The sequence below is a fragment of the Triticum aestivum genome, chromosome 3D (genome assembly GCF_018294505.1).
Source record: "Triticum aestivum cultivar Chinese Spring chromosome 3D, IWGSC CS RefSeq v2.1, whole genome shotgun sequence".
Classification (NCBI taxonomy): domain Eukaryota; kingdom Viridiplantae; phylum Streptophyta; class Magnoliopsida; order Poales; family Poaceae; genus Triticum; species Triticum aestivum.
The window spans coordinates 181654357-181679658 of record NC_057802.1 but is presented as its reverse complement, the minus strand read 5'-3'; the positions used below and the strand labels follow the sequence as shown (position 1 = coordinate 181679658).

General features: G+C 44.0%; 3 protein-coding genes across 6 annotated transcripts; 2 read left to right on the top strand and 1 right to left on the bottom strand.

Annotated features, from left to right (window-relative positions):
• The first annotated feature begins 1246 nt into the window (after positions 1–1246).
• LOC123078167 (protein argonaute 4A) lies at positions 1247–9727 on the top strand. Of its 4 annotated transcripts, none has more exons than XM_044500575.1 (23): positions 1247–1469; positions 2429–2475; positions 3334–3597; positions 3715–3920; positions 4062–4274; positions 4396–4532; positions 4634–4731; positions 4830–4927; positions 5104–5269; positions 5355–5471; positions 5550–5657; positions 5748–5810; positions 5895–6008; positions 6080–6245; positions 6361–6473; positions 6555–6692; positions 6797–6924; positions 7024–7089; positions 7187–7250; positions 7352–7463; positions 7557–7630; positions 9101–9227; positions 9335–9727. In XM_044500575.1, exons 1-23 carry the CDS (start codon positions 1262–1264, stop codon positions 9511–9513), a joined length of 3006 nt encoding a protein of 1001 aa, XP_044356510.1. In that variant the 5' UTR covers positions 1247–1261; the 3' UTR covers positions 9514–9727. The 4 variants fall into 4 exon arrangements, with proteins under 4 accessions (XP_044356510.1, XP_044356509.1, XP_044356508.1 ...); XM_044500574.1 differs by having other exon boundaries at positions 2426–2475; XM_044500573.1 differs by having other exon boundaries at positions 3334–3920.
• Position 9728: 1 nt separating this feature from the next.
• On the top strand, positions 9729–12811 carry LOC123078170 (protein argonaute 9). The gene is made up of 6 exons (XM_044500577.1): positions 9729–10932; positions 11049–11114; positions 11329–11392; positions 11462–11603; positions 12014–12233; positions 12312–12811. Exons 1-5 carry the CDS (start codon positions 10880–10882, stop codon positions 12052–12054), a joined length of 366 nt encoding a protein of 121 aa, XP_044356512.1. The 5' UTR covers positions 9729–10879; the 3' UTR covers positions 12055–12233; positions 12312–12811.
• Positions 12812–13901: 1090 nt separating this feature from the next.
• Positions 13902–16797, bottom strand: LOC123078169 (pentatricopeptide repeat-containing protein At2g37320). Its single transcript, XM_044500576.1, has 3 exons — positions 16570–16797; positions 16114–16209; positions 13902–15995 (listed from the first exon to the last, which is right to left on the bottom strand). The coding sequence occupies exon 3, from the start codon at positions 15975–15977 to the stop codon at positions 14268–14270; it is 1710 nt and encodes a 569-aa protein (XP_044356511.1). The 5' UTR covers positions 15978–15995; positions 16114–16209; positions 16570–16797; the 3' UTR covers positions 13902–14267.
• Positions 16798–25302: the final 8505 nt, after the last annotated feature.

Sequence of the window (25302 nt, the reverse complement as noted above, 5' to 3'; positions counted from 1 at the left end):
TAAATAGTACTATACAATAGAAGCAGGAGCAAAACCATAAGTAATTTAAAAAAGGATAATAGTACTAACATTAAAGCTCTTCCAACAAAGGGTTAACGTGAGAGCATTTTGAGCTGTCACATTCAAATCCATTTACCACCTACCAAACCTTGACGTAATTACTTTACAAATCCTCTCCATTTCCTCAAAATGAATTGAATCCCCAAACAAGCAAAAATGAAAAAAAAAATCAAATCAAATCTCCGCTGCAGGGACTGACCTAGTGGGGTTTCATGGATGCCATGGCACCCCCTCCTAAAACGCAAAACAATATATACCACATACTTAACACTGGCGGTCTAACATTTTAAAGTCCATCATGAGATTATTTGTTAGAAATTCTGATGATATATCTAGAATTTTTTTAGTATATATATTTTTAGAAAATTTGAATTTTTTTTAGAAAATCTGAATCGTTTTACTGAAGTAAACGGCGACGATCCTAGTTTTATGACCCGAGATCCTCCACTAGTCGCGGCAATAATCACCTCCGATTTGAAACGTCCTTTTTTCCGGAGGCTGGCCTCAACTCTACTACCACTCACGTGCCGAGCGCGGGGCCCATTCGTCGGGAGAGAAGAAGGGATGCGAGCTGTCGCGTTCTAGTACTAGCAGCAGCAGGGAGTGAGTACTGTGGGCAGGTGGCAGCAATGGAGATGGCAATTTACCAACCGCCCTTTATGATGCGGCTCAAAGGCATAGCCCAAAATCACCCGGCCAGCACGGCGCGCCACTGCAACTACGTACTGCTACCCAGGACTGTACTCGTACGCGCGTTGAACGCACCCGGCCCACGGTGCACCGGCGCCAAACGTGTCATTGCATCGAGCGCTCCGCTGCGCACCGGTGCATGGACCGGGCGCAGGTCACGGGCCCCCTCGCAAGGCTGGCCGCAGCCTCCTTTAACCCGGGGAGCGGAAGGGTAGTGGTGGGCGTGGATATCTATCTGGGAGAGGCTTCGCGGCCGTGGGGAAAACGGCCGGACACGTAAAACCCCACCCAACACAATGACCTCCCGGGCCCACGGGCCTCGGGCCCGCGGCGTCAGTGAGGAACCCGTGACGGCGTCTGTCGATCGAAAACCCCGGACCCGGGGAAGTGGGTAGGCCAGCACGGGACGCGCCTGACGCCAACGCAGCCCGCCTAGTTCCCCTGGCCCCACGCGTCCGGCCCGGATCGACGCTCCCACCCGACGGACGGTCGCGATGCGTGCGACGCATAGATGGCAAGCGTCCGTCCGTTTTTACCTTCCTGCCCTTCGCTCCTCTGCTACAAGAAGAGGGGGCCGGTGCCGGGGCTGGGGCACTGTCCAGGGGAGTGTTGTTCGAGGAGAGGAGAGGGGAGGGGGAGAGACGAGAAGGGGAACGGAAAAGAAAGCCAAGCCCTCTCTTGCGGAGGCCAACGGCAAGGCTTCCTCCCTTGCGCCCTCGGTAATGGACAAATCTAGGGTTCTAGTAGTTCTGTAGTAGATTAGATCGTCCTTCTCCTCGCGTTCTTGGTCGCCGCTTTCGTTCGACGGATTTCTTGGACGGGGGATTATTTTCCCCTCCTCTGTTCTTCTTTTTCTTCTTCTTCTCTTTTTCCTTGAATCTTTTTTCCCGGCGGAGGTCATGCATTTGTGTGCATGTTCCCGAGGGCGTTGGATTTGGGATTAGGTTCCGTTCGCCCGCGTTCTCGGCGTGTTTTGTGGGGTTTTGAGCCCTTTCCTTCTTTCTTTTATTTTTAGTCCAAGAATATGATATGTGCCACTGGTTCTCCCTTCCGGGGTTCTCGTTTGGCCCTTAATCTATTCATCTTATCTTGGTATTTATTTTTCCACCGTTTTTTGTTTGTAATCTCTATATGTGTAGGGTTTTTCGTTTTGCTTCTTGTCCTATGCCAGAGGACATCTTTATTTTTTCAAAAAAAAATCCAGCTTTTGGGGGTTTTCTTTCGACTGAAAGAAATTCTGGGGTGCTATGCCAGAGGCAGTTAAAGTGTAGGGTTTTTCGTTCTGCTTCTTGTATGTGCTATGCCCGAGGACAGTTTCTTTTTTCTCTAAAAAAGAACTTTGGGGGTTTTCTTATCAGCTGAAGAAATTCTGGGGTTTTTCAGAGGTTTCTCCTGGGCCTGATTTCCCATATGCTGGGAAAAAATACTCTTTTTTCCCTTGGTTCGGTCTAGTCCTGGGTACCATTACTGAGTATTTAGATGCTTTCTTTATATGTTTAATTGGGCCTTTTTGCTTGGAATTTTGCATCTCTGTTCCCATGGAGGCAAGGGGAAAACATGTCTTCTTTTTGTGCCTTGTGCCTTTCTCGGGAATTTTTTTATCTTTCTGCTAGTCTTTCCTGTATTCCTACACTTTATCACTGTCAGATGGCTTACTTAACTTGTTTGTGTGCAGCAGATCAGTTCAGCGGTTCGGCTCCTCGGGACCATTGTTGGTTCGCCGAAGTAAGTGAACTCTGTTTCATGTTTTTTCCGTTTTAATCCTTGTGCTCTGAGTAGGACCTGCTATATGAGTTTCCCATGTTAATATTGCTGATGCCTAAGAGATGTTAGTCCTAGTTACGTTTGTGACGTATCTCTTTATTATTTTGCCCTACCTGATGTGATACTAGTTGTCCAATTTGCATGCTTGGTCATTACCATCCTGTATAAGCATGTACTTTTGTACGAGCAACTTTTACCGATTCCCTCACTGGAATGACCTTATCTCATTATAACAAGAAGGAAGAAGGTAGTTAATCCCGTCAGAAAAGTTTACCATTTTTTATTTGCTTTAAACTATTACGATTAAAATAATTGGCCAGCTTACATCTAATTATATATTATATGGAATGGAAGGAAAGCGAGAGATGCTTCCTTTTGTGCCTTGTATTTTGAATTTTTTTTTGCTATATATATTCCTTGTTTGTTCCCAATTAAGATTTTCTTTCAATAAACATAAAAGACTTAATTATTTGGCTCGTTAATATAATCTGGGTACCGTTCTCGAGTCTGTAGTGTCAACATTGTTGTATTCTTATGTTGGTCTGTTGATATATATGCCTACTGTGGATTCACCAGCCTTGTTAGGTCTACTTGTCACCTCTGTTTCCTTGGATTAACTGAAAAATGGTTTCTTTATGTGCCCTTCATACTTGATTTGTTAAGTTGTGCCATAGAACTTACATACTACCTCTTGTACCACCTGTGTTGGTCTGTTAGATAACTTGTTTCACTTGTTTTTATGCAAAACTTCTGCTTGACTGTTAAGTTGTACAATTTGTACCTGTACTGTTGGAAGCTGACTAACTGATGTACTGTCAGATGGAGTCACACAGTGATGACTTGCCACCACCACCACCACTCCCGCCAAATGCAGAGCCGATAAAAGCTGAGTCGGCTGATGACTTGCCACCACCACCACCCCTGCCGCCTATCAAACCTGAAGAAGCAAAGAAGATCTCAAAGCCTAAGAGGGCCCTGATCGCTCGTCCTGGTTTTGGCAAGAGGGGAAATCCTATACAGCTTGTGACAAATCATTTCAAAGTCTCGTTGAAGACGACAGATGAATTCTTCCATCATTACTATGTATGCCTCTATCCTTGTTTACTTTATTGTATGCCTCTATCCTCATTTACTTTTATTGTTGTTGAATTCCTTGTGCTACCATCTAATGTCATTCCTCCGTTGTTTAATTGGATGCAGGTAAATCTGAAGTATGAAGATGACAGGCCTGTTGATGGAAAAGGTGTTGGTAGAAAAGTCATTGATAAGCTTGCTCAGACTTATCCATCGGAGCTAGCCCATAAAGACTTTGCCTATGATGGTGAAAAGAGTCTTTTTACCATTGGTGCCCTCCCACAAATTAACAATGAGTTTGTTGTGGTTCTTGAAGACGTTTCCAGTGGAAAGTAATTAACTCTCTCTGCCCTGGTCCAGTATTGTCTATTGCTGTTACTATGTCTTCTTGCATGTAACTTTCTTGCTTTTAGGTTGTCTTTTGTTGTTACTATGCCTTGTTGTTGCTCATGTAACTCTGTTGTTGCTTGTAGGACTCCTGCAAATGGCAGCCCTGGAAACGACAGTCCAGACAAGAAGAGAGTGAAAAGGCCATATCAGACTAAAACCTTCAAGGTGGAGCTGAGTTTTGCAGCTAGAATCCCCATGAGTGCTATTGCAATGGCACTCAAAGGCCAGGAATCAGAGCACACGCAAGAAGCCATTCGGGTTATTGATATCATATTAAGACAACACTCTTCCAAACAGTATGTTTGTTTCTATGTACTTCTGAATGCTAATTTACTGTTCTTGATTTTTGTTCTCAGTGTTGATATACCATGGTAAATCTTGTCTAATTTCCTTGTGTATATTTCTTTGTGTTTGCAGGGGCTGCCTGTTAGTCCGCCAGTCATTTTTTCACAACAATCCTTCAAACTTTGTGGACTTGGGTGGGGGTGTGATGGGCTGCCGAGGTTTCCACTCAAGCTTTCGAGCCACACAGAGCGGGCTTTCTCTTAATATTGGTATGCTTTGTTGTCAATGAGCGCAGTTCTGTATATAATCTTGTGACAGCATTTTAAATTAGGTGACAGTTCATATTTACAGCTACTGCTTAATTGTGCAGATGTTTCTACAACAATGATTGTGAAACCTGGCCCTGTTGTTGATTTTCTGCTGGCCAACCAGAAGGTTGACCACCCTAATAAAATTGATTGGGCTAAGGTAAGATTTCTCCTTAACTTGCTTATGAAAACCATTGATCATATATATCTAATGTGTATGTATCTCTGTATATATCTAATCCTTTTTCGTTTTGGTAGGCCAAGCGTGCACTTAAGAATTTAAGGATAAAAACAAGCCCAGCAAATACAGAATACAAGATTGTTGGTTTGAGTGAGAGGAATTGTTATGAACAGATGTAAGTGAGCATATTGGCATTTGTTGTATAAATGGCGCTTAATTAATTGTTTGGACTTGTTGCATGGCATCTTTGCATTGTAGATTTTATTGAAAGCACTATTTAGATGCTTTTATAGTTTCATGCAGCTTTCATTATTTTTATATAACTGCTTGGTGATTCTTATGCCTATCTAGGTTTTCCCTCAAGCAAAGGAATGGTGGGAATGGTGACCCTGAAGCAATAGAAATATCTGTTTATGATTACTTTGTGAAGAACCGTGGCATTGAGCTGAGGTACTCTGGTGATTTCCCTTGTATAAATGTTGGGAAACCTAGGCGGCCAACATATTTCCCCATTGAGGTTTGATTTGACTATTCCTGTAATTTATATTCTTGGTTGTGCCTTATTTGTGCAATTCCCTGATGAATCTTTCTATGTTTGCCAGCTCTGCCAGCTGGTGCCTTTGCAAAGGTATACCAAATCTTTGAGTACCCTACAAAGATCATCTCTTGTTGAGAAGTCCAGGCAGAAGCCTCAAGAGAGGATGTCAGTTTTGTCTGATGTGAGTGGCTTATTTATTCTGTCTCAATACCTAGTTGTAGGTTTGTTATCAACTGTTTCATCAATGTCAATTTGGCAGGTACTGAAACGCAGCAGCTATGATACAGAACCCATGCTGAAGGCATGTGGAATTTCGATAGCTCAAGGCTTTACCCAAGTGTCTGGTAGGGTACTGCAGGCCCCCAAGGTCAGTCACAACCAACTGCTCCATATCTTATTTAGTCATCGTCTGTGCTTGTGAAATCCTTATGCATCTTTATTGAATCCTGTAATGTAGCTCAAAGCTGGAAATGGTGAAGATATTTTCACAAGGAATGGACGTTGGAATTTCAACAACAAGGTCTGCTTTTTTTGACTGCATTCTGTGCCTACTCTTTTATCCTGCATGTTTTCATCCATAACTTTGCTAGTTATGCTTCTGCAGAGGCTTGCTAGAGCTTGTGTGGTGGACAGATGGGCGGTTGTAAACTTTTCGGCTAGGTGTAACACCATGAACCTTGTCAATGACCTCATCAAGTGTGGGGGCATGAAGGGCATTGTAGGTTTTCCATTAACCTGACTACACATTTCCTGAAATGTTTTTGTACTCACTCTTTTTTAAATTTGCAGACAGTAGAAAAACCTCATATTGTAATTGAAGAGAATGGTTCAATGAGACGTGCACCTGCTCCAAAAAGGGTTGAGGATATGTTTGAGCAAGTGAAGTCTAAGCTTCCTGGGGCTCCCAAGTTTCTCTTGTGTATTCTTGCTGAGAGGAAGAACTCAGATGTTTATGGTTGGTTCTAGAAATTCTTAATTGTATCCCTTCAATAAGTTTAGGACAATCATCTGTATCTCTTCAATAAGTTTAGTACAATCATCTGTATCATCTTTTTCTTTTTCTTTTATAGGTCCATGGAAGCGAAAATGCCTTGCTGACTTTGGGATTGTCACTCAATGTGTGGCCCCAACAAGGGTCAATGACCAATATCTGACAAATGTTCTGCTCAAGATCAACGCAAAAGTTTGTGCCCTCCACATCTAATTCTTATTGAAACAGTGCTTACATTATCGTCTTCTTTGTACTGATGGTTTTTCTAATCAGCTTGGTGGAATGAACTCACTGCTACAAATTGAAATGTCCCCAAGTATACCTCTTGTATCAAAGGTCCCAACTCTCATCTTGGGAATGGATGTGTCCCATGGATCCCCTGGACAGTCTGATATACCGTCCATTGCAGCAGTATGCTACTAAATTTCCTCTGCATTAGAGTACTTCCAAATCTAACTAGTATGCCCAAATCTAAGATACCTATTATGTGATGTTTGTTTCCATTTTGATTATAGGTTGTTGGTTCTCGGGAATGGCCTCTTGTCTCGAAATATAGGGCTTCAGTGCGCTCGCAGTCACCAAAGCTTGAAATGATAGATTCATTGTTCAAGCCACAAGGAACTGATGATGATGGCCTTGTTCGGTAAGATATTTTTTGGTTTTTGTTCAGTCGTCCATACAAATGTACCATGGTGGTTCTCTTGATGTTTTCTTTTCCTGTTGCTATTCCGAACTGTTTCAGGGAGTGTCTCATTGACTTCTACACCAGTTCTGGAAAAAGGAAACCAGATCAGATCATCATCTTCAGGTTTGTCATCCTTCCTAAATAACTACTTGCAAATGTCAGTGGTATCGCATGGTTGCCTGATTTTCTTGAGGAAATGTTGATCTCTTCTTCATTACAGGGATGGTGTTAGTGAGAGCCAGTTTAATCAGGTGCTGAACATTGAATTGGATCAAATAATTGAGGTACTGTTCATGTGGTTCTAGTTGGGCTCATATTATACTATACATGAGTATCTCATTCATCTATTGCACAACTGACTTGGTGTTTATTCTATTTGGTGCAGGCCTGCAAGTTCTTGGATGAAAACTGGAACCCCAAGTTCACGCTGATTGTTGCTCAGAAAAATCACCACACCAAGTTCTTCATACCTGGATCTCCTGACAATGTCCCTCCGGGTAACATACACCACTTGTCTGCTGTATTCTATCCCATGATAATGTCAAATTGTTCCATAATAATACTAACGTTTGAATGTTGCCATTCCACAGGCACTGTTGTAGATAATGCAGTCTGCCATCCAAGGAATTATGACTTCTACATGTGCGCTCATGCTGGAATGATTGTAAGTATTCTCTCTGGTGCATCATATTTGCTTGTTAAATGTTTTGCCCTAGTGCTGTTCTGTTTGTGATATATGCTGTTTCATACTAGCACACACAAAGGCTAAAAGTTTTGAACCATCTGTAGCCAGTATTCTCATTGTCTGCCCTAGTGCTGGTTGTTTGTGATTTATGCCATTTTCTACTGAATAGAGACCAAAAAATTGGAAGTTTTATACGACTGGTAGTTCCCTTGATCAGTTAATACTGACCTGCCTGTCGCCTTTGTTAATGGCACCTTGTTGGAACCCCAAGTTATGCACCTTGTTGGAACCATCACTGATTTACCATGATTGTTTGTGAATATTTTTTTGAAGTGTTCAAAATTTTGTAAGAGTATTTTCGAAACGGAGGCATAAGATTTGCCTCATCTATTAAATAAGGAGAGAATAGAGTTTAGATTTTTACAGGACACCCCATACAAGCGACATGACAATTACTCACACACAATGATAGTCCCTAGCTTCTTGGCGCCGGCAGTAACCCATAACTTTGCCTCACCAATGATGGTTTGGAGGAGAATAGGCGGTGGCGCAAATTTTTGCTGAAATACCCTAGCATTTCGCTCGTTCCAAATGGTCCAAGAGGTGAGCATGACGAGAGAGGACATGGCATGCCAATTCGGGTTTCGGTCATCGGTACGCTTGACCCACCATTCCTTGACGGATTCATCAAGATGCCAATCGGGAATGTTGATGTGAGGTAGCCCAAGCTTCTTGATGATAGATCTCCAAAGCCTAAGAGTGTAACGACACTTGAAGAAGGGGTGTGGCCCCGTTTCTTGCTCTCTGTTGCATAGTGGACAAAGACCACAATTGACCCAACCATGCTTCTCCAGACGATTGGCGGTTCAAATTCGGTCTTGCAGGGCAAGCCACGCAAAGAATTTAACCTTAGGGGGTGCCCAAGCCTTCCAAACCATACGGTCCATGGGAGAGAGAGTCAATCCAAGGAACAGAGCCTTGTACGCAGTGGCCGCCGAGTAGATCCCATCGTTCGCGTGCTTCCAAGTAATGTCGTAGAGCCTTGTACGCAGTGGCCGCCGAGTAGATCCCATCGTTCGCGTGCTTCCAAGTAATGTCGTCTTCGGCTTGGTCGTCAAGGGGGGAAAGTCATGAACAAGCATCCAAATTTTGTAAGAGTATCACTTTGTGGTTGATGCATTTAGCATATAATAAGTACAGTACAGTATGATGAAAAACTCTGGTCAGTCGGACAATTTGAATATCTTATTTGTGTAAGTTGGTATTGGATCATATGCATTACTTTATCCAGCTCTTTTTTGCATCCTGGGCATGTCAAATCTTACTTGAATGACTTGCAAGTTTTGGTTAGGCCTGTCATTCAGTTGTATTTTTGTTGCTTATACCATTATGACAATTTCCAGTTTGTTGACGTGACTTGATAAAGCTAATCTTATTTGTGTGTTGCAGGGGACTACAAGGCCAACGCACTACCATATCCTGCATGATGAGATACACTTTGCCGCGGATGACCTGCAGGATCTTGTGCACTCGCTCTCATATGTGTATCAAAGGAGCACGACAGCCATATCAGTTGGTGAGTTTTGCACTTCTGTTCTTGTTTTTGCATCTGCAAAGCTTCCAACTGTTGTTAGTCTTGTGAACCCTGTGCTGATTTTGCAACCTTGTTGTGCTTCCTTGCAGTTTCTCCAATCTGCTATGCACATCTTGCGGCTGCTCAGGTGGCGCAGTTCATAAAGTTTGATGAGATGTCCGAGACGTCGTCGAGCCAGGGAGGTGGCCACACCTCTGCCGGCAGCGCTCCAGTGCAGGAGCTGCCTCGCCTCCATGAGAAAGTCCGCAGCAGCATGTTCTTCTGCTGAGCCAGCCAGCCAGCCGCACTTGCGCGTTCCAACTTTTGGCGATGCGCTTGGTTATCTAGTACTAGTAGTATGTAGTAGTGGCCTGTGATGGCCTGTTGGACTCCTGGGATGTTGTGTTCCTAAGCTGGTTGCCGCACTTGGTGCCTCAGAACCTTTACTATCGAACCATCTAATTTGCTGCTTTCCATCTCTCTGCTTGCTGAGTTTGACTTTCTTTCTGTTTGTTTTGTGGTCTCGCATGGATACCATCACTTGTGCTGAATCTAGAGGGTAGGATGAGCTAGATATATTCCTTTTTTTTGCCTTCTGTTTTCTGACTAAAGTACTTCAAAAATCCATCCCTACTTGGGAGGCTGCTATGGGATTGTTCTAGGTGGCATGTTCAGAGCTTGTACATGTCTTATTCGGTTGGTTGTCCATTGGCCAAGCCTTTTCTTGCATCTCACTTGGATGTGTGTTTGTTTGTTTGTTTGTTTACTTAGGGCATGTACAATGGTTGATAAGATAGGGTAGACGAAAGTTGGGGGGGGGGGGGGGGGGTAGAAAGAGTGTTGGCGGCGATTAAAGATGTTGGGGCTGCATAAAAGTAGATAGTCCAAAGTAAACATAAAATCACATCTTTCACTTGCCTACAAACAAGAAAGAATTAAGTGCAACGTGACGCTTCCCAAACAAACCAGAGTTTCTCCTGTACGTTTTTCCCGAGAAGAGGAAGAACTGTGACATATATGGTTTGCTCTTTTAACCCAGCCTTGCAAATAAGCTTCATTATGCCTACCTGGCATCCAAGCCTTTTTTCTTCTTGTCAGACCATGGAAGCGCGGATGCCTTGCGCGGTATGGTATTTTGACGCGATGCTTGGTTCCTCCTGCCAACGTCAAAGATCAGTACCTCACAAAATGTGCTGCTAAAGATAAATGCCAAGGTTTGCAGTGTGATCTGCATTGCCATCTTCAATGTACCACATAATTTGGATTTCTTTTAGCTGAACAACTGGATGCTTTGCTTTTGTTTTGTGCTGCCAATCAGCTTGGCGGGTTGAATTCATTGCTGAAAAATGAAACAACCTGTGCTATTCCTCATGTATCGAGGGTTCGAATCATCATCTTTGGTATGGATGTTTCCCATGGTTCACCAGGACGGTCTGACGTGCCATCGGCTGCTGCAGCAAGTTTTGCTTATTATGTATTCAGTTTCATGCAGTAAAAACTCAGGTGTCAGCTGATGGTCCTGAAGAGAGTTTCAACCGACAATTTGCTAACCCACCTGGGTGTTTGTTGCTTTGGCCTAGGTGGTTAGTTCATTGAAGTGGCCAATCATTTCAAACTACAGAGCTTCTGTGTGCACTCAGTCATCCAGGCTGGAAATGATCGATACCTTGTTTACGCCAGTTGGAGATGACGATCATGTCCTCATTAAGTGAGTTTCTTCTGCTCAGATTTTATATAAGTGCAATTTATACAATTTTAATAACAGTGCTTCCTAATTATACGTATGCTTTTAATTTGTTGCTCACTGGGACAATAACATTTCAGGGATTCAGTAGTTGACTTCCTCAAAAACAACAATGGTCAGAAGCCGGAACAAATTATCATTTTCAGGTCAGTAGTCCTCCGTGAGATAAGTGTGCGCAAACGCTAACTGACAGTGGTTTCTGCATTTAAATAGCATAATTTTTCTGTAGAAATTGCTGAATTAATTGTGTGTTGTCCCTTGATGTTAAGAGTACAAACTGACTCTAAATACTCGATGCCATCTCTAAGTTTACTTTGGCACCCTGATTCTGTCTAAGGAAACTCTGTTGTCTTATGTTAGGGATGGTGTTAGCGAGAGCCAATTCAATCAGGTGCTGAACGATGAGCTAGCTCAAATCATGGAGGTAAACATAAGTGATATCCAATTCCTCATGAGCCAGTCCTGGATAGTAATGCCTACCTAATTGATACAGACATGCAAGTTTTTTGGTGGCAAGCACTTTAGTGGCAACTGGTTCCCCAAGTTCACAGTGATGGTTGCACAGAAGAATCATCACACGAGATTTTTCCTACGGAATGGACAGAGACCTGATCAAGTGACTAATGCCCCCCCTGGTAACCTACATCTTTTATCTAAATATTTTTTCTAATCTTCCAATTTTTGTGGAGGATTGCAATCCTTGGCTATTGTTAGGTTGTTTGATTTGTATGTACTCCCTCCGTTTCATATTACTTGTCGTGGTTTTAGTTCAAATTTGAACTAAAACCACGACAAGTAATATGGAACAGAGGGAGTACTTTTTAATGGGGGTACTGTAGCATTCATACGAAACCAAATGCATCTCATAGGAATCTAAACACCTACCACAGAACCATTATTTACAATTTTGTATAGGATTAAACGAGCAATTCCTAGGCTTTTCTACACATACAATCTTATCATATCCCTAGTGTAGTGTAAAAAACGCTCTTATATTATGGGACGGAGGGAATACAATCCAAGTCATTCTGGTTGTATATTCCAGGGGACTACAAGGCCAACACACTACCATGTGCTCCAAGATGAGACAGGCTTCTCCGCTGATGAGCTGCAGGAGCTTGTCCACTCCCTTTCCTATGCGTATGTGCACTGAAGTAGTTGCAAAAGATTCAGCCCTTACTTTGCCTCTGACGATCATCGGTGCATTCCTCTGACATTTTTATGCTTGTGAACTCGTTTCAGGAGCACCACAGCCATCACAGCTGGTAAGCATGATTTGCCATTACTTGATTTCGCAACATACGCCAAAAGGGCATGGTTGATCATCTGATTTTCCCTCTCAGTTGCTCCCATCTTCTACGCACACCTTGCGGGGCGCAGGTGGCCAAGTTCACCAGGCTCAATGACATGTCGGAGACGTCGTCCCAGGCTGAGGCTGCCCCGGTGCCGGAGCTGCCTCGTCTGCATCCCACGATAGCATCGTCCATGTTCTTCTGCTGAATCGCGCGGTTTCCCCATCATCGGTGGTTGGAAGCGACTGAAACTTTACCAAATGCTAGACGGAACCGGTCGTATTGTTCATGCCTGAGCGCTGAAGTATGCTTTTGGTCTTAGCTACTAGATTTAATGGATGTTATCTCCAAGAACAATCTTTGATTGCTATCATGGAGTTGCTTGCCAACAATAATTTGTACTTTTGATGGTCAAGACCTAGACCCTCTGCTCATGTGCAAGGTGCCAACGTATTCTGGATGTTAAGTTTATAAATATGGTCGACAGCATGTCCAATGGTTTATAAGTTTGGGATTCACAATAAGTGTCTTTATAGTTTTGTGATTATGTACTTTGCTGTCAATTTACTTCAGTTAGCAAGGAAAAGCCTGGCTTTTGACCCGGCTTAGGCCTTGTTCGGTTGCAGTGGATTTAATCCTCTAGGTGATCCCCAACCCCTCACTCAATCCCCACTGATCCCATCCCAATAATGGTGTGAAATATATAGCAGTTCATATGCTGATGCAGCACTGGTCAGAAAGTACTGCTTTACACAAAATGGAACTGTTAGACAATTTACCAATGTGCTCTGTGCATGAAATTCAGAAGCAATACTAGAATAAAATTGTAAGTCAGGGGTACAATCCCGGTGAAAACCGAGGGTTTTGGAGGTGTATGAAATTCAGAAGCAATACTTGAATATATAACAGTTTATATGAGACAGGATTACAATCCACGCCGGGCTTAACCGAACACACCTATAAGATTGACCGGGATGAAACCCCGGGTGGGATGAAACCATGGGGTTTGGCCCCGATCCCAGCAGGGTGGGTTCTAACCGAATGAAGCCTTACAGGTTAGAGGAGATTGTAGTGAAATATACTAACATAGTAGGACAGAACTAAGTAAAATAGAGGATTACCCATTATTAAATCTATTTCTTCTAAAAACCACTAAAAGGAAAAACCATAAACATACCCACAAGAATGCAACTAAGAGATATTCCTCCCTTCACAAAATATAAGGCGCGCTTGACTTTTTTTGGTCTTCATCACACAACTTTGACTAGGACTTTTACTTATTGCATGTCTACCAAATTAATATAAAGACAGATGAACTAAAATTATTTTACAAGACAAATATGACAATACTATTTATACATGTTCAATAAATGCACTTTGATATATACTGCAATGCTTTATATTTTGGGTACACCATGCTTTATGATGGTCAAAGCCATGCATCAAAGACCGTGAAAAATCAACCATGCTTTATATTTTGGGAAGGAGGAAGTAATTATTAGAAGGACGGTTAGGGGATTAATTTGACCATAAGTTGCAATCAAGAAGTAATTTCCAAGTGTCAAACTGAAATTATGATGTAATTTACATTATTCAGACCAATCCAAAATAGCAGAGAAAAAATATCCATCAAACCTTATCTAGTCAATCAAGCCAACCTTTTCTTATATTTGGTTCAAATTTACATATAAAGTTCCCAAATGGTTCGCACTAATTACTAGTGTAGCCTAGTCTAATTACTAGTGTATCCTGGTTTAAAACATCAAGTGCGTATAAGAATACATTGAGCATCAAAATTCAAATCAGATGTCAGGTGGGAAAACTCTACTGTTTCTAATGCAGTACAATATTGAATACTTTGAGGTACGAATCGGACGAATCATATCGCAAGTCTCTGAGGTGTGAGTCATGCTTTTTCTATAGAATTGACTCTTTGATCTTCATACAAATGACTGCGGCGATCTATCATCTCCCAATACTTTATTCAGAGCTCAAACTTACCTTGAACTACTGAGGGTCATCAAACTCAAAACCATCTATCAGCACATCATATTTGTATTCCATATGAGATCGCAAGAAGTCAAGAACAGCCAGGACATTGTTTATTTGGTGGCTTTTAGATCTGTTTTCTGCTGTGAAAGTATAAACTTCACTGCCAATTTCTATCCAGCTGCATCCAGTGTTCGTCTTCAGTCCTCCCTCCTTCATCATCATCCTCACTCTGGCCACATCACTCCAGCAATCAATGCTAGCGTATAGATTTGCTAGCTGTACATGAGTTGCAGCACAACCTGGCTCCAGCTTAAGACGGTGCTCTGCAGCATGGATGCCAATCGGAATGTTTCCATGCATCCTACAGGCAGCCAGCAGAGAACCCCATATGACTGCATTTGGGGGCGTGGACATTGTACGGATCAAATCCCACGCTTCATCGAGCAATCCTGCCCGGCCGAGGAGGTCTACCATACACGAATAGTGATCTAACTCTGGTTCTATTCCAAGTCCGATCATTGCCTTGAAGCAGCGCCGGCCTTCCTCTACAAGGCATGCATGCCGACATGATGACAGGATGCCAAGGAAGGAGATTACATCAGGCACTATGTGCTCCTCCTCCATTTCTTTTAGTAAGCTTAGACAATGCTCAGCAAGGCCATGCTGTGCATATCCAAAGATCATAGAGTTCCAAGAAACCAGGTCCTTGCACACAATGCTCTCAAATATTGATTGGGCCTCAATTATATTCCCACACTTTGCATACATTGATATCAGTGCATTCGAGACATGCACACACAAATCAAAACCCATTCTTAGTTCTAGACCGTGAACACTCTTACCAAGTGCAAGAAGTGCGTGATTAGTGCACACACTGAAGATAGTGGCAAATGTGATGTCATTAGGTCTGCACGCTGACTGCCTCATCAGCTGAAATACCTTGAGGCATGGCTCAACCTGATTATCCTGTGCATAACCAGAAATGAGTGCTGTCCACGACACAGTATTTTTTATTGGCATGCTCTGAAAAACCTGACAAGCATTCTCCAGCTGAGAACATCTTGCATATAAGCTAATCAGAGAAGTACCAGAAAGTACCGACAATTCATAACCAACTTTCACCAGTAGAGCATGGAGCTGAGCACCTGTCCTAATGGATTGCTTAACAGCACAAAAGCTCATGGCAGATGCTAAAATAGATATATCGGCACTTATTCCTTTCCTATGCAACTCCACAAGTAGCACAAACTTGTTTCCCTTTGCGAGTTTATTCATGGAAGGAGAAGCAGAGATATCATGAGAATCAATGGTATCAGGTAAAATTTGCTCTGTGTTATTGCTTGAGCTAGCGAACCGCACTTCTCCATTATGCATACCATGATTTCCTAACTGAACTCCCAAGATGTCATGCATACAATCATTGATAATGCGGTGATGAGACAAACCTTCCTCTTTGCCATTATATGCCTTCCCTGGCACCAGGTGCAAAACTCTCAATGCATCATGTATGCCGCGCCCCTCTTGCTTTGTTGATCTCTCAGATGGTAAGTGACTGCCAAAATTCGCCACACACAGACGAATCGATGACAATGATGGTAAATGGCTGCTGAAATGGTACCAGAGTAGATGTCTGTGCTTGTGCATGGCCGAAGTTGTCCATGGGCAAACCCAACGGCGAGCGCAGGAAGTCGTGCCACGCCTCCGTTTGGAGAGGCCTAGAAGCATGAACAGCTAAACTCACACCTGGTGAAGGGAAACCGAGGTCTTGAGTTAGTTATGCTTATCATGAAGGAAGATTTACTGATCCACTGGACTCAGAGCTTTATGCGTATCATAAGCAGATTGTGGCTGCATTACTAACCCTGCAGCGTCTCCTCCAGCATGCTTGCACACGAACATCAACTTAAGGAGATTCCGACTGCACGCCAAGCTTGGACGGCCAATGGCTTAACTGTCCCTACAGCAACAGAGAAGGCACGGTTAGTAATAGTACTGTGCAAGACGATTTTGTATTGTCAGCTGGAGAATGCTTGCCAGTAATACAATAGAAAGATGCTTGCTAGTAATGCAATACAGAGATGCTTGCTAGTACCAAATCAATGGTCTGTTTCATCTTCTATTTGACAATTTCTCAACAATTGACAACAAAAGTGTCCTGCACAATCACGCATAACAGAATCTCTACGTCTGCTGTTCAATTCGAGCACCAAAGCATGACACACTTGGGCACTGGGCGCACACACATGATACGAAATATTACTAGCAAGCACTGGAGTATGTAAAACCGTTGCCGGCTGCAGGCTGCCTGAAATTTCACCTGAACCGAGATGGACCAAAGCCTGCAACACGGCGACCGGGGACTGGGCTAGCCGCCAGACGGCGACAGCCTTGGAGATGGGGCCGTAGGAGCAGCGCCGGCGGACCGCGGGATGGGGGGAGGCGGGGACAGGCGAGCAGCGCCAGCGGCGGCTGCGCGTGCGTTCGGGTTTGGGGAGAATCAGAAAACGAGCAATACCTCTGCCTTTGTCTTTTCTTTTGACATTTTATGCGCCGGTTTATGGAACTGGCGTACCTCGTGGGCCGGCCCAGAAACACGTAGCCTATATATAGCGCGAAAAAAATCCAAAAAAATTGCTTCCGTGTTACAGCGCGAAACTTTTATGAACAATTGCACCCGCGCTATCCATCCATCAAGCAGCAAGGATCCTACGTGGATACCATCTCGCTAGGGTTTCTTCTCCCCTCGCGGCGACTCGATCGTCACCGTAGGGTTCCCGCTACCCTTCCTCCGTCTCCGCCGAAGGGCTGCGCTCGGACCGATCAAGGGGCGCTCTGGCAGCGCTGCCCGGTCTTGGCGTCCGTCTCTTTGGTTCGGGGTTAGGCTAGGGCTTTGGCCGAACACCCGATCGAAAAATCTTCTCGGGTCAGGGAACAACATGGCGGCGTCGGCGTCGAACTCCAAGACACGGGACCTGGAAGTGTTGATGAGCGAGCTGGGCCTCCAGGAGGAGGACATGGATGATGTGGTGGTGGAGAAGGAAGATCCATTGCCGCCAGAGACGACTAGATGGATGGCCATAGCGCGTGTCCACACGGAGAAGAAGTACAGTCAATATGGTTTCTACAAGATGATGAGAGCGGCATGGGATCTTGCGCAGCCAGTGCAGATTCGCCCTCTTGAGGAGAACCTATATACATTGCAATTTACGTGCCTGGGTGACTGGGAGCGTGCTATGCAGGAAGGGCCCTGAACTACAAGGGCAACGCGGTGATAATGGCTGAATACGATGGATTTACAAAACCCTCGCTAATGAAGCTGGATACATTGGAGCTGTGGATGCAAGTGCACGATTTGCCTGATGGTTTCTATCCTCTCTTAAAAGCCCTTGCCAGGAAGGTGGGAGAGGTTGTTTATGCTGAGCCTAAGTCACATGACTTTGAAGGGAACTTTTATAGGGTGAGGATCAAAATCAATGTGTTCAAACCCCTAAAGAATGCTGTCAGTCTGGTTCACAAGGAGGAGCGGCAAATTTTCAAGGTCAAGTACGAGAGGCTCCCGGATTGGTGCGCCGTTTTTGGCCACCTAGGGCACCAGTTCAAGGAACACGGCGACGGCATACACCCTAAATCAGCGCTAGTTGTTAAGGAGCTGCGTGCAGAGTGGTTCAGAGGGGCTGCTCCGGGGCCTGGTCAGAATCGTTTTGCTGGACGGGGTGGCCGCGGTGGCCGCGACAGAGGTGTGGGGCGTGCAGGCCAATCAGGTGGGGGAGGATCGGCACCGGCTGACTATTCAGAAGAGGGCATGACACATGATACCACGATGACAGAGGTTGGGGAACGTAGTAATTTCAAAAAAATTCCTACGCACACGCAAGATCATGGTGATGCATAGCAACGAGAGGGGAGAGTGTTGTCCACGTACCCTCGTAGACCGAAAGTGGAAGTGTTAGCACAACGCGGTTGATGTAGTCGTACGTCTTCACGATCCGACCGATCAAGTACCGAACGCACGGCACCTCCGAGTTCAGCACACGTTCAGCTCGATGACGTCCCTCGAACTCCGATCCAGCCGAGCTTTGAGGGAGAGTTCCGTCAGCACGACGGCGTGGTGACGATGATGATGTTCTACCGACGCAGGGCTTCGCCTAAGCACCACTACGATATTATCGAGGTGGATTATGGTGGAGGGGGGCACCGCACACGGCTAAGAGATCAAGAGATCAGTTGTCGTGTCTATGGGGTGCCCCCTTGCCCCTGTATATAAAGGAGCAAGGGAGGGAGAGGCGGCCGGCCAGGAGGAGGCGCGCCAGGAGGAGTCCTACTCCCATCGGGAGTAGGACTCCCTCCTTTCCTAGTTGGAGTAGGAGAAGGGGGGAGGAGGAGGGAGAGAGGAAGGAAAGGGGGGCGCTGCCCCCCCTCCTTGTCCAATTCGGACTAGAGGGGGAGGGGGCGCGCGGCCTGCCCTGCCGCCCCTCCTCTTCTCCACTAAGGCCCATGTAGGCCCATTAAACCCCCGGGGGGGGTCCGGTAACCCCGGGTACTCCGGTAAAATCCCGATTTCACCCGGAACACTTCCGATATCCAAATATAGGCTTCCAATATATCAATCCTTATGTCTCGACTATTTTGAGACTCCTCGTCATGTCCGTGATCACATCCGGGACTTCGAACTATCTTCGGTACATCAAAACACATAAACTCATAATATAACCGTCATCAAACTTTAAGCGTGTGGACCCTACGGGTTCGAGAACTATGTAGACATGACCGAGACACGTCTCCGGTCAATAACCAATAGCGGAACCTGGATGCTCATATTGGCTCCCACATATTCTACGAAGATCTTTATCGGTCAAACCGCATAACAACATACGTTGTTCCCTTTGTCATCGGTATGTTACTTGCCCGAGATTCGATCGTCGGTATCTCAATACCTAGTTCAATCTCGTTACCGACAAGTCTCTTTACTCGTTCCGTAATACATCATCCCGCAACTAACTCATTAGTTACAATGCTTGCAAGGCTTATAGTGATGTGCATTACCGAGTGGGCCCAGAGATACCTCTCCGACAATCGGAGTGACAAATCCTAATGTCGAAATACGCCAACCCAACAAGTACCTTCGGAGACACCTGTAGAGCACCTTTATAATCACCCAGTTACGTTGTGACGTTTGGTAGCACATAAAGTGTTCCTCCGGTAAACGGGAGTTGCATAATCTCATAGTCATAGGAACATGTATAAGTCATGAAGAAAGCAATAGCAAAATACTAAAAGATCGAGTGCTAAGCTAACAGAATGGGTCAAGTCAATCACATCATTCTCCTAATGATGTGATCCCGTTAATCAAATGACAACTCATGTCAATGGTTAGGAAACATAACCATCTTTGATCAACGAGCTAGTCAAGTAGAGGCATACTAGTGACACTCTGTTTGTCTATGTATTCACACAAGTATTATGTTTCCGGTTAATACAATTCTAGCATGAATAATAAACATTTATCATGATATAAGGAAATAAATAATAACTTTATTATTTCCTCTAGGGCATATTTCCTTTAGTCTCCCACTTGCACTAGAGTCAATAATCTAGATTGCATAGTAATGATTCTAACACCCATGGAGCCTTGGTGCTGATCATGTTTTGCTCGTGGAAGAGGCTTAGTCAACGGGTCTGCAACATTCAGATCCGTATGTATCTTGCAAATTTCTATGTCTCCCACCTGGACTAGATCCCGGATGGAGTTGAAGCGTCTCTTGATGTGCTTGGTTCTCTTGTGAAATCTGGATTCCTTTGCCAAGGCAATTGCACCAGTATTGTCACAAAAGATTTTCATTGGACCCGATGCACTAGGTATGACACCTAGATCGGATATGAACTCCTTCATCCAGACTCCTTCATTTGCTGCTTCCGAAGCAGCTATGTACTCCGCTTCACACGTAGATCCCGCCACAATGCTTTGTTTAGAACTGCACCAACTGACAGCTCCACCGTTCAATGTAAACACGTATCCGGTTTGCGATTTAGAATCGTCCGGATCAGTGTCAAAGCTTGCATCGACGTAACCATTTACGACTAGCTCTTTGTCACCTCCATAAACGAGAAACATATCCTTAGTCCTTTTCAGGTATTTCAGGATGTTCTTGACCGCTGTCCAGTGATCCACTCCTGGATTACTTTGGTACCTCCCTGCTAAACTTATAGCAAGGCACACATCAGGTCTGGTACACAGCATTGCATACATGATAGAGCCTATGGCTGAAGCATAGGGAACATCTTTCATCTTCTCTCTATCTTCTGCAGTGGTCGGGCATTGAGTCTTACTCAACTTCACACCTTGTAACACAGGCAAGAACCCTTTTTTTGCTTGATCCATTTTGAACTTCTTCAAAACTTTGTCAAGGTATGTGCTTTGTGAAAGTCCAATTAAGCGTCTTGATCTATCTCTATAGATCTTGATGCCCAATATGTAAGCAGCTTCACCGAGGTCCTTCATTGAAAAACTCTTATTCAAGTATCCCTTTATGCTATCCAGAAATTCTATATCATTTCCAATCAGCAATATGTCATCCACATATAATATCAGAAATGCTACAGAGCTCCCACTCACTTTCTTGTAAATACAGGCTTCTCCAAAAGTCTGTATAAAACCAAATGCTTTGAAAGCGTTTATTCCAACTCCGAGAGGCTTGCACCAGTCCATAAATGGATCAATGGAGCTTGCACACTTTGTTAGCTCCCTTTGGATCGACAAAACCTTCTGGTTGCATCATATACAACTCTTCTTCTAGAAATCCATTCAGGAATGCAGTTTTGACATCCATTTGCCAAATTTCATAATCATAAAATGCGGCAATTCCTAACATGATTTGGACAGACTTAAGCATCGCTACGGGTGAGAAAGTCTCGTCGTAGTCAATCCCTTGAACTTGTCGAAAACCTTTTGCAAAAAGTCAAGCTTTATAGACAGTAACATTACCGTCAGCGTCAGTCTTCTTCTTGAAGATCCATTTATTCTCAATGGCTTGCCGATCATCAGGCAAGTTAACCAAAGTCCACACTTTGTTCTCATACATGGATCCCATCTCAGATTTCATGGCCTCAAGCCATTTTGCGGAATCTGGGCTCACCATCGCTTCTTCATAGTTCATAGGTTCGTCATGGTCTAGTAACATAACCTCCAGAACAGGATTACCGTACCACTCTGGTTGATCTACGAGGTTCAGTAACAACTTGATCTGAAGTTTCATGATCATCATCATTAACTTCCTCACTAATTGGTGTAGGTGTCACAAGAACCGGTTTCTGTGATGAACTACTTTCCAATAAGGGAGCAGGTACAGTTACCTCATCAAGTTCTACTTTCCTCCCACTCACTTCTTTCGAGAGAAACTCCTTCTCTAGAAAGGATCCAAATTTAGCAACAAAAGTCTTGCCTTCAGATCTGTGATAGAAGGTGTACCCAACAGTTTCCTTTGGGTATCCTATGAAGACACATTTCTCCGATTTGGGTTTGAGCTTATCAGGTTGAAGCTTTTTCACATAAGCATCGCAGCCCCAAACTTTAAGAAACGACAACTTTGGTTTCTTGCCAAACCACAGTTCATAAGGCGTCGTCTCAACGGATTTCGATGGTGCCCTATTTAACGTGAATGCAGCCGTCTCTAAAGCATAACCCCAAAATGATAGCGGTAAATCAGTAAGAGACATCATAGATCGCACCATATCTAGTAAAGTACGATTACGACGTTCGGACACACCATTACGCTGTGGTGTTCCGGGTGGCGTGAGTTGCGAAACTATTCCGCATTGTTTCAAATGTAGACCAAACTCGTAACTCAAATATTCTCCTCCACGATCAGATCGTAGAAACTTTATTTTCTTGTTACGATGATTTTCAACTTCACTCTGAAATTCTTTGAACTTTTCAAATGTTTCAGACTTATGTTTCATTAAGTAGATATACCCATATCTGCTTAAATCATCTGTGAAGGTGAGAAAATAACGATACCCGCCGCGAGCCTCAACATTCATTGGACCACATACATCTGTATGTATGATTTCCAACAAATCTGTTGCTCGCTCCATAGTTCCGGAGAACGGCGTTTTAGTCATCTTGCCCATGAGGCATGGTTCGCAAGTACCAAGTGATTCATAATAAAGTGGTTCCAAAAGTCCATCAGTATGGAGTTTCTTCATGCGCTTTACACCAATATGACCTAAACGGCAGTGCCACAAATAAGTTACACTATCATTATTAACTCTGCATCTTTTGGCTTCAATATTATGAATACGTGTATCACTACTATCGAGATTCAACAAAAATAGACCACTCTTCAAGGGTGCATGACCATAAAAGATATTACTCATATAAATAGAACAACCATTATTCTCTGATTTAAATGAATAACCATCTCGCATCAAACAAGATCCAGATATAATGTTCATGCTCAACGCTGGCACCAAATAACAATTATTCAGGTCTAAAACTAATCCCGAAGGTAGATGTAGAGGTAGCGTGCCGACCGCGATCGCATCGACTTTGGAACCGTTTCCCACGCGCATCGTCACCTCGCCCTTAGCCAATCTTCGCTTAATCCGTAGTCCCTGTTTCGAGTTGCAAATATTAGCAACAGAACCAGTATCAAATACCCAGGTGCTACTGCGAGCATTAGTAAGGTACACATCAATAACATGTATATCACATATACCTTTGTTCACCTTGCCATCCTTCTTATCCGCCAAATACTTGGGGCAGTTCCGCTTCCAGTGACCAGTCTGTTTGTAGTAGAAGCACTCAGTCTCATGCTTAGGTCCAGACTTGGGTTTCTTCTCCTGAGCAGCAACTTGTTTGCTGTTCTTCTTGAAGTTCCCCTTCTTCTTCCCTTTGCCTTTTTCTTGAAACTGGTGGTTTTGTTGACCATCAACACTTGATGCTCCTTCTTGATTTCTACCTCCACAGCCTTTAGCATTGTGAAGAGCTCGGGAATTGTCTTATCCATCCCTTGCATATTATAGTTTATCACGAAGCTTTTGTAGCTTGGTGGCAGTGATTGAAGAATTCTGTCAATGACACTATCATCCGGAAGATTAACTCCCAGTTGAATCAAGTGATTGTTATACCCAGACATTCTGAGTATATGTTCACTGACAGAACTATTCTCCTCCATCTTGCAGCCGTAGAACTTATTGGAGACTTCATATCTCTCAATCGGGGCATTTGCTTGAAATATTAACTTCAACTCCTGGAACATCTCATATGCTCCATGACGTTCAAAACGTCGTTGAAGTCCCGGTTCTAAGCCGTAAAGCATGGCACACTGAACTATCGAGTAGTCATCAGCTTTGCTCTGCCAGACGTTCATAACATCTGGTGTTGCTCCTGCAGCAGGTCTGGCACCTAGCGGTGCTTCCAGGACGTAATTCTTATGTGAAGCAATGAGGATAATCCTCAAGTTACGGACCCAGTCCGTGTAATTGCTACCATCATCTTTCAACTTTGCTTTCTCAAGGAACGCATTAAAATTCAACGGAACAACAGCACGGGCCATCTATCTACAATCAACATAGACAAGCAAAATACTATCAGGTACTAAGTTCATGACAAATTTAAGTTCAATTAATCATATTACTTAAGAACTCCCACTTAGATAGACATCCCTCTAATCCTCTAAGTGATCACGTGATCCAAATCAACTAAACCATGTCCGATCATCACGTGAGATGGAGTAGTTTCAATGGTGAACATCACTATGTTGATCATATCTACTATATGATTCACGGTCAACCTTTCGGTCTCAGTGTTCCGAGGCCATATCTGCATATGCTAGGCTCGTCAAGTTTAACCTGAGTATTCCGCGTGTGCAACTGTTTTGCACCCGTTGTATTTGAACGTAGAGCCTATCACACCCGATCATCACGTGGTGTCTCAGCACGAAGAACTTTCGCAACGGTGCATACTCAGTGAGAACACTTATACCTTGATAATTTAGTGAGAGATCATCTTATAATGCTACCGTCAATCAAAGCAAGATAAGATGCATAAAAGATAAATATCACATGCAATCAATATAAGTGATATGATATGGCCATCATCATCTTGTGCTTGTGATCTCCATCTTCGAAGCACCGTCATGATCACCATCGTCACCGGCGCGACACCTTGATCTCCATCGTAGCATCGTTGTCGTCTCGCCAACTTATGCTTCTACGACTATCGCTACCGCTTAGTGATAAAGTAAAGCATTACAGGGCGATTGCATTGCATACAATAAAGCGACAACCATATGGCTCCTGCCAGTTGCCGATAACTCGGTTACAAAACATGATCATCTCATACAATAAAATTAACATCATGCCTTGACCATATCACATCACAACATGCCCTGCAAAAACAAGTTAGACGCCCTCTACCTTGTTGTTGCAAGTTTTACGTGGCTGCTACGGGCTGAGCAAGAACCGTTCTTACCTACGCATCAAAACCACAACGATAGTTTGTCAAGTTAGTGCTGTTTTAACCTTCTCAAGGACCGGGCATAGCCACACTCGGTTCAACTAAAGTTGGAGAAACTGACACCCGCCAGCCACCTGTGTGCAAAGCACGTCGGTAGAACCAGTCTCGCGTAAGCGTAAGCGTAATGTCGGTCCGGGCCGCTTCATCCAACAATACCGCCGAACCAAAGTATGACATGTTGGTAAGCAGTATGGCTTATATCGCCCACAACTCACTTGTGTTCTACTCGTGCATATAACATCTACGCATAAAACCAGGCTCGGATGCCACTGTTGGGGAACGTAGTAATTTCAAAAAAATTCCTACGCACACGCAAGATCATGGTGATGCATAGCAACGAGAGGGGAGAGTGTTGTCCACGTACCCTCGTAGACCGAAAGCGGAAGCGTTAGCACAACGCGGTTGATGTAGTCGTACGTCTTCACGATCCGACTGATCAAGTACCGAACGCACGACACCTCCGAGTTCAGCACACGTTCAGCTCGATGACGTCCCTCGAACTCCGATCCAGCCGAGCTTTGAGGGAGAGTTCCA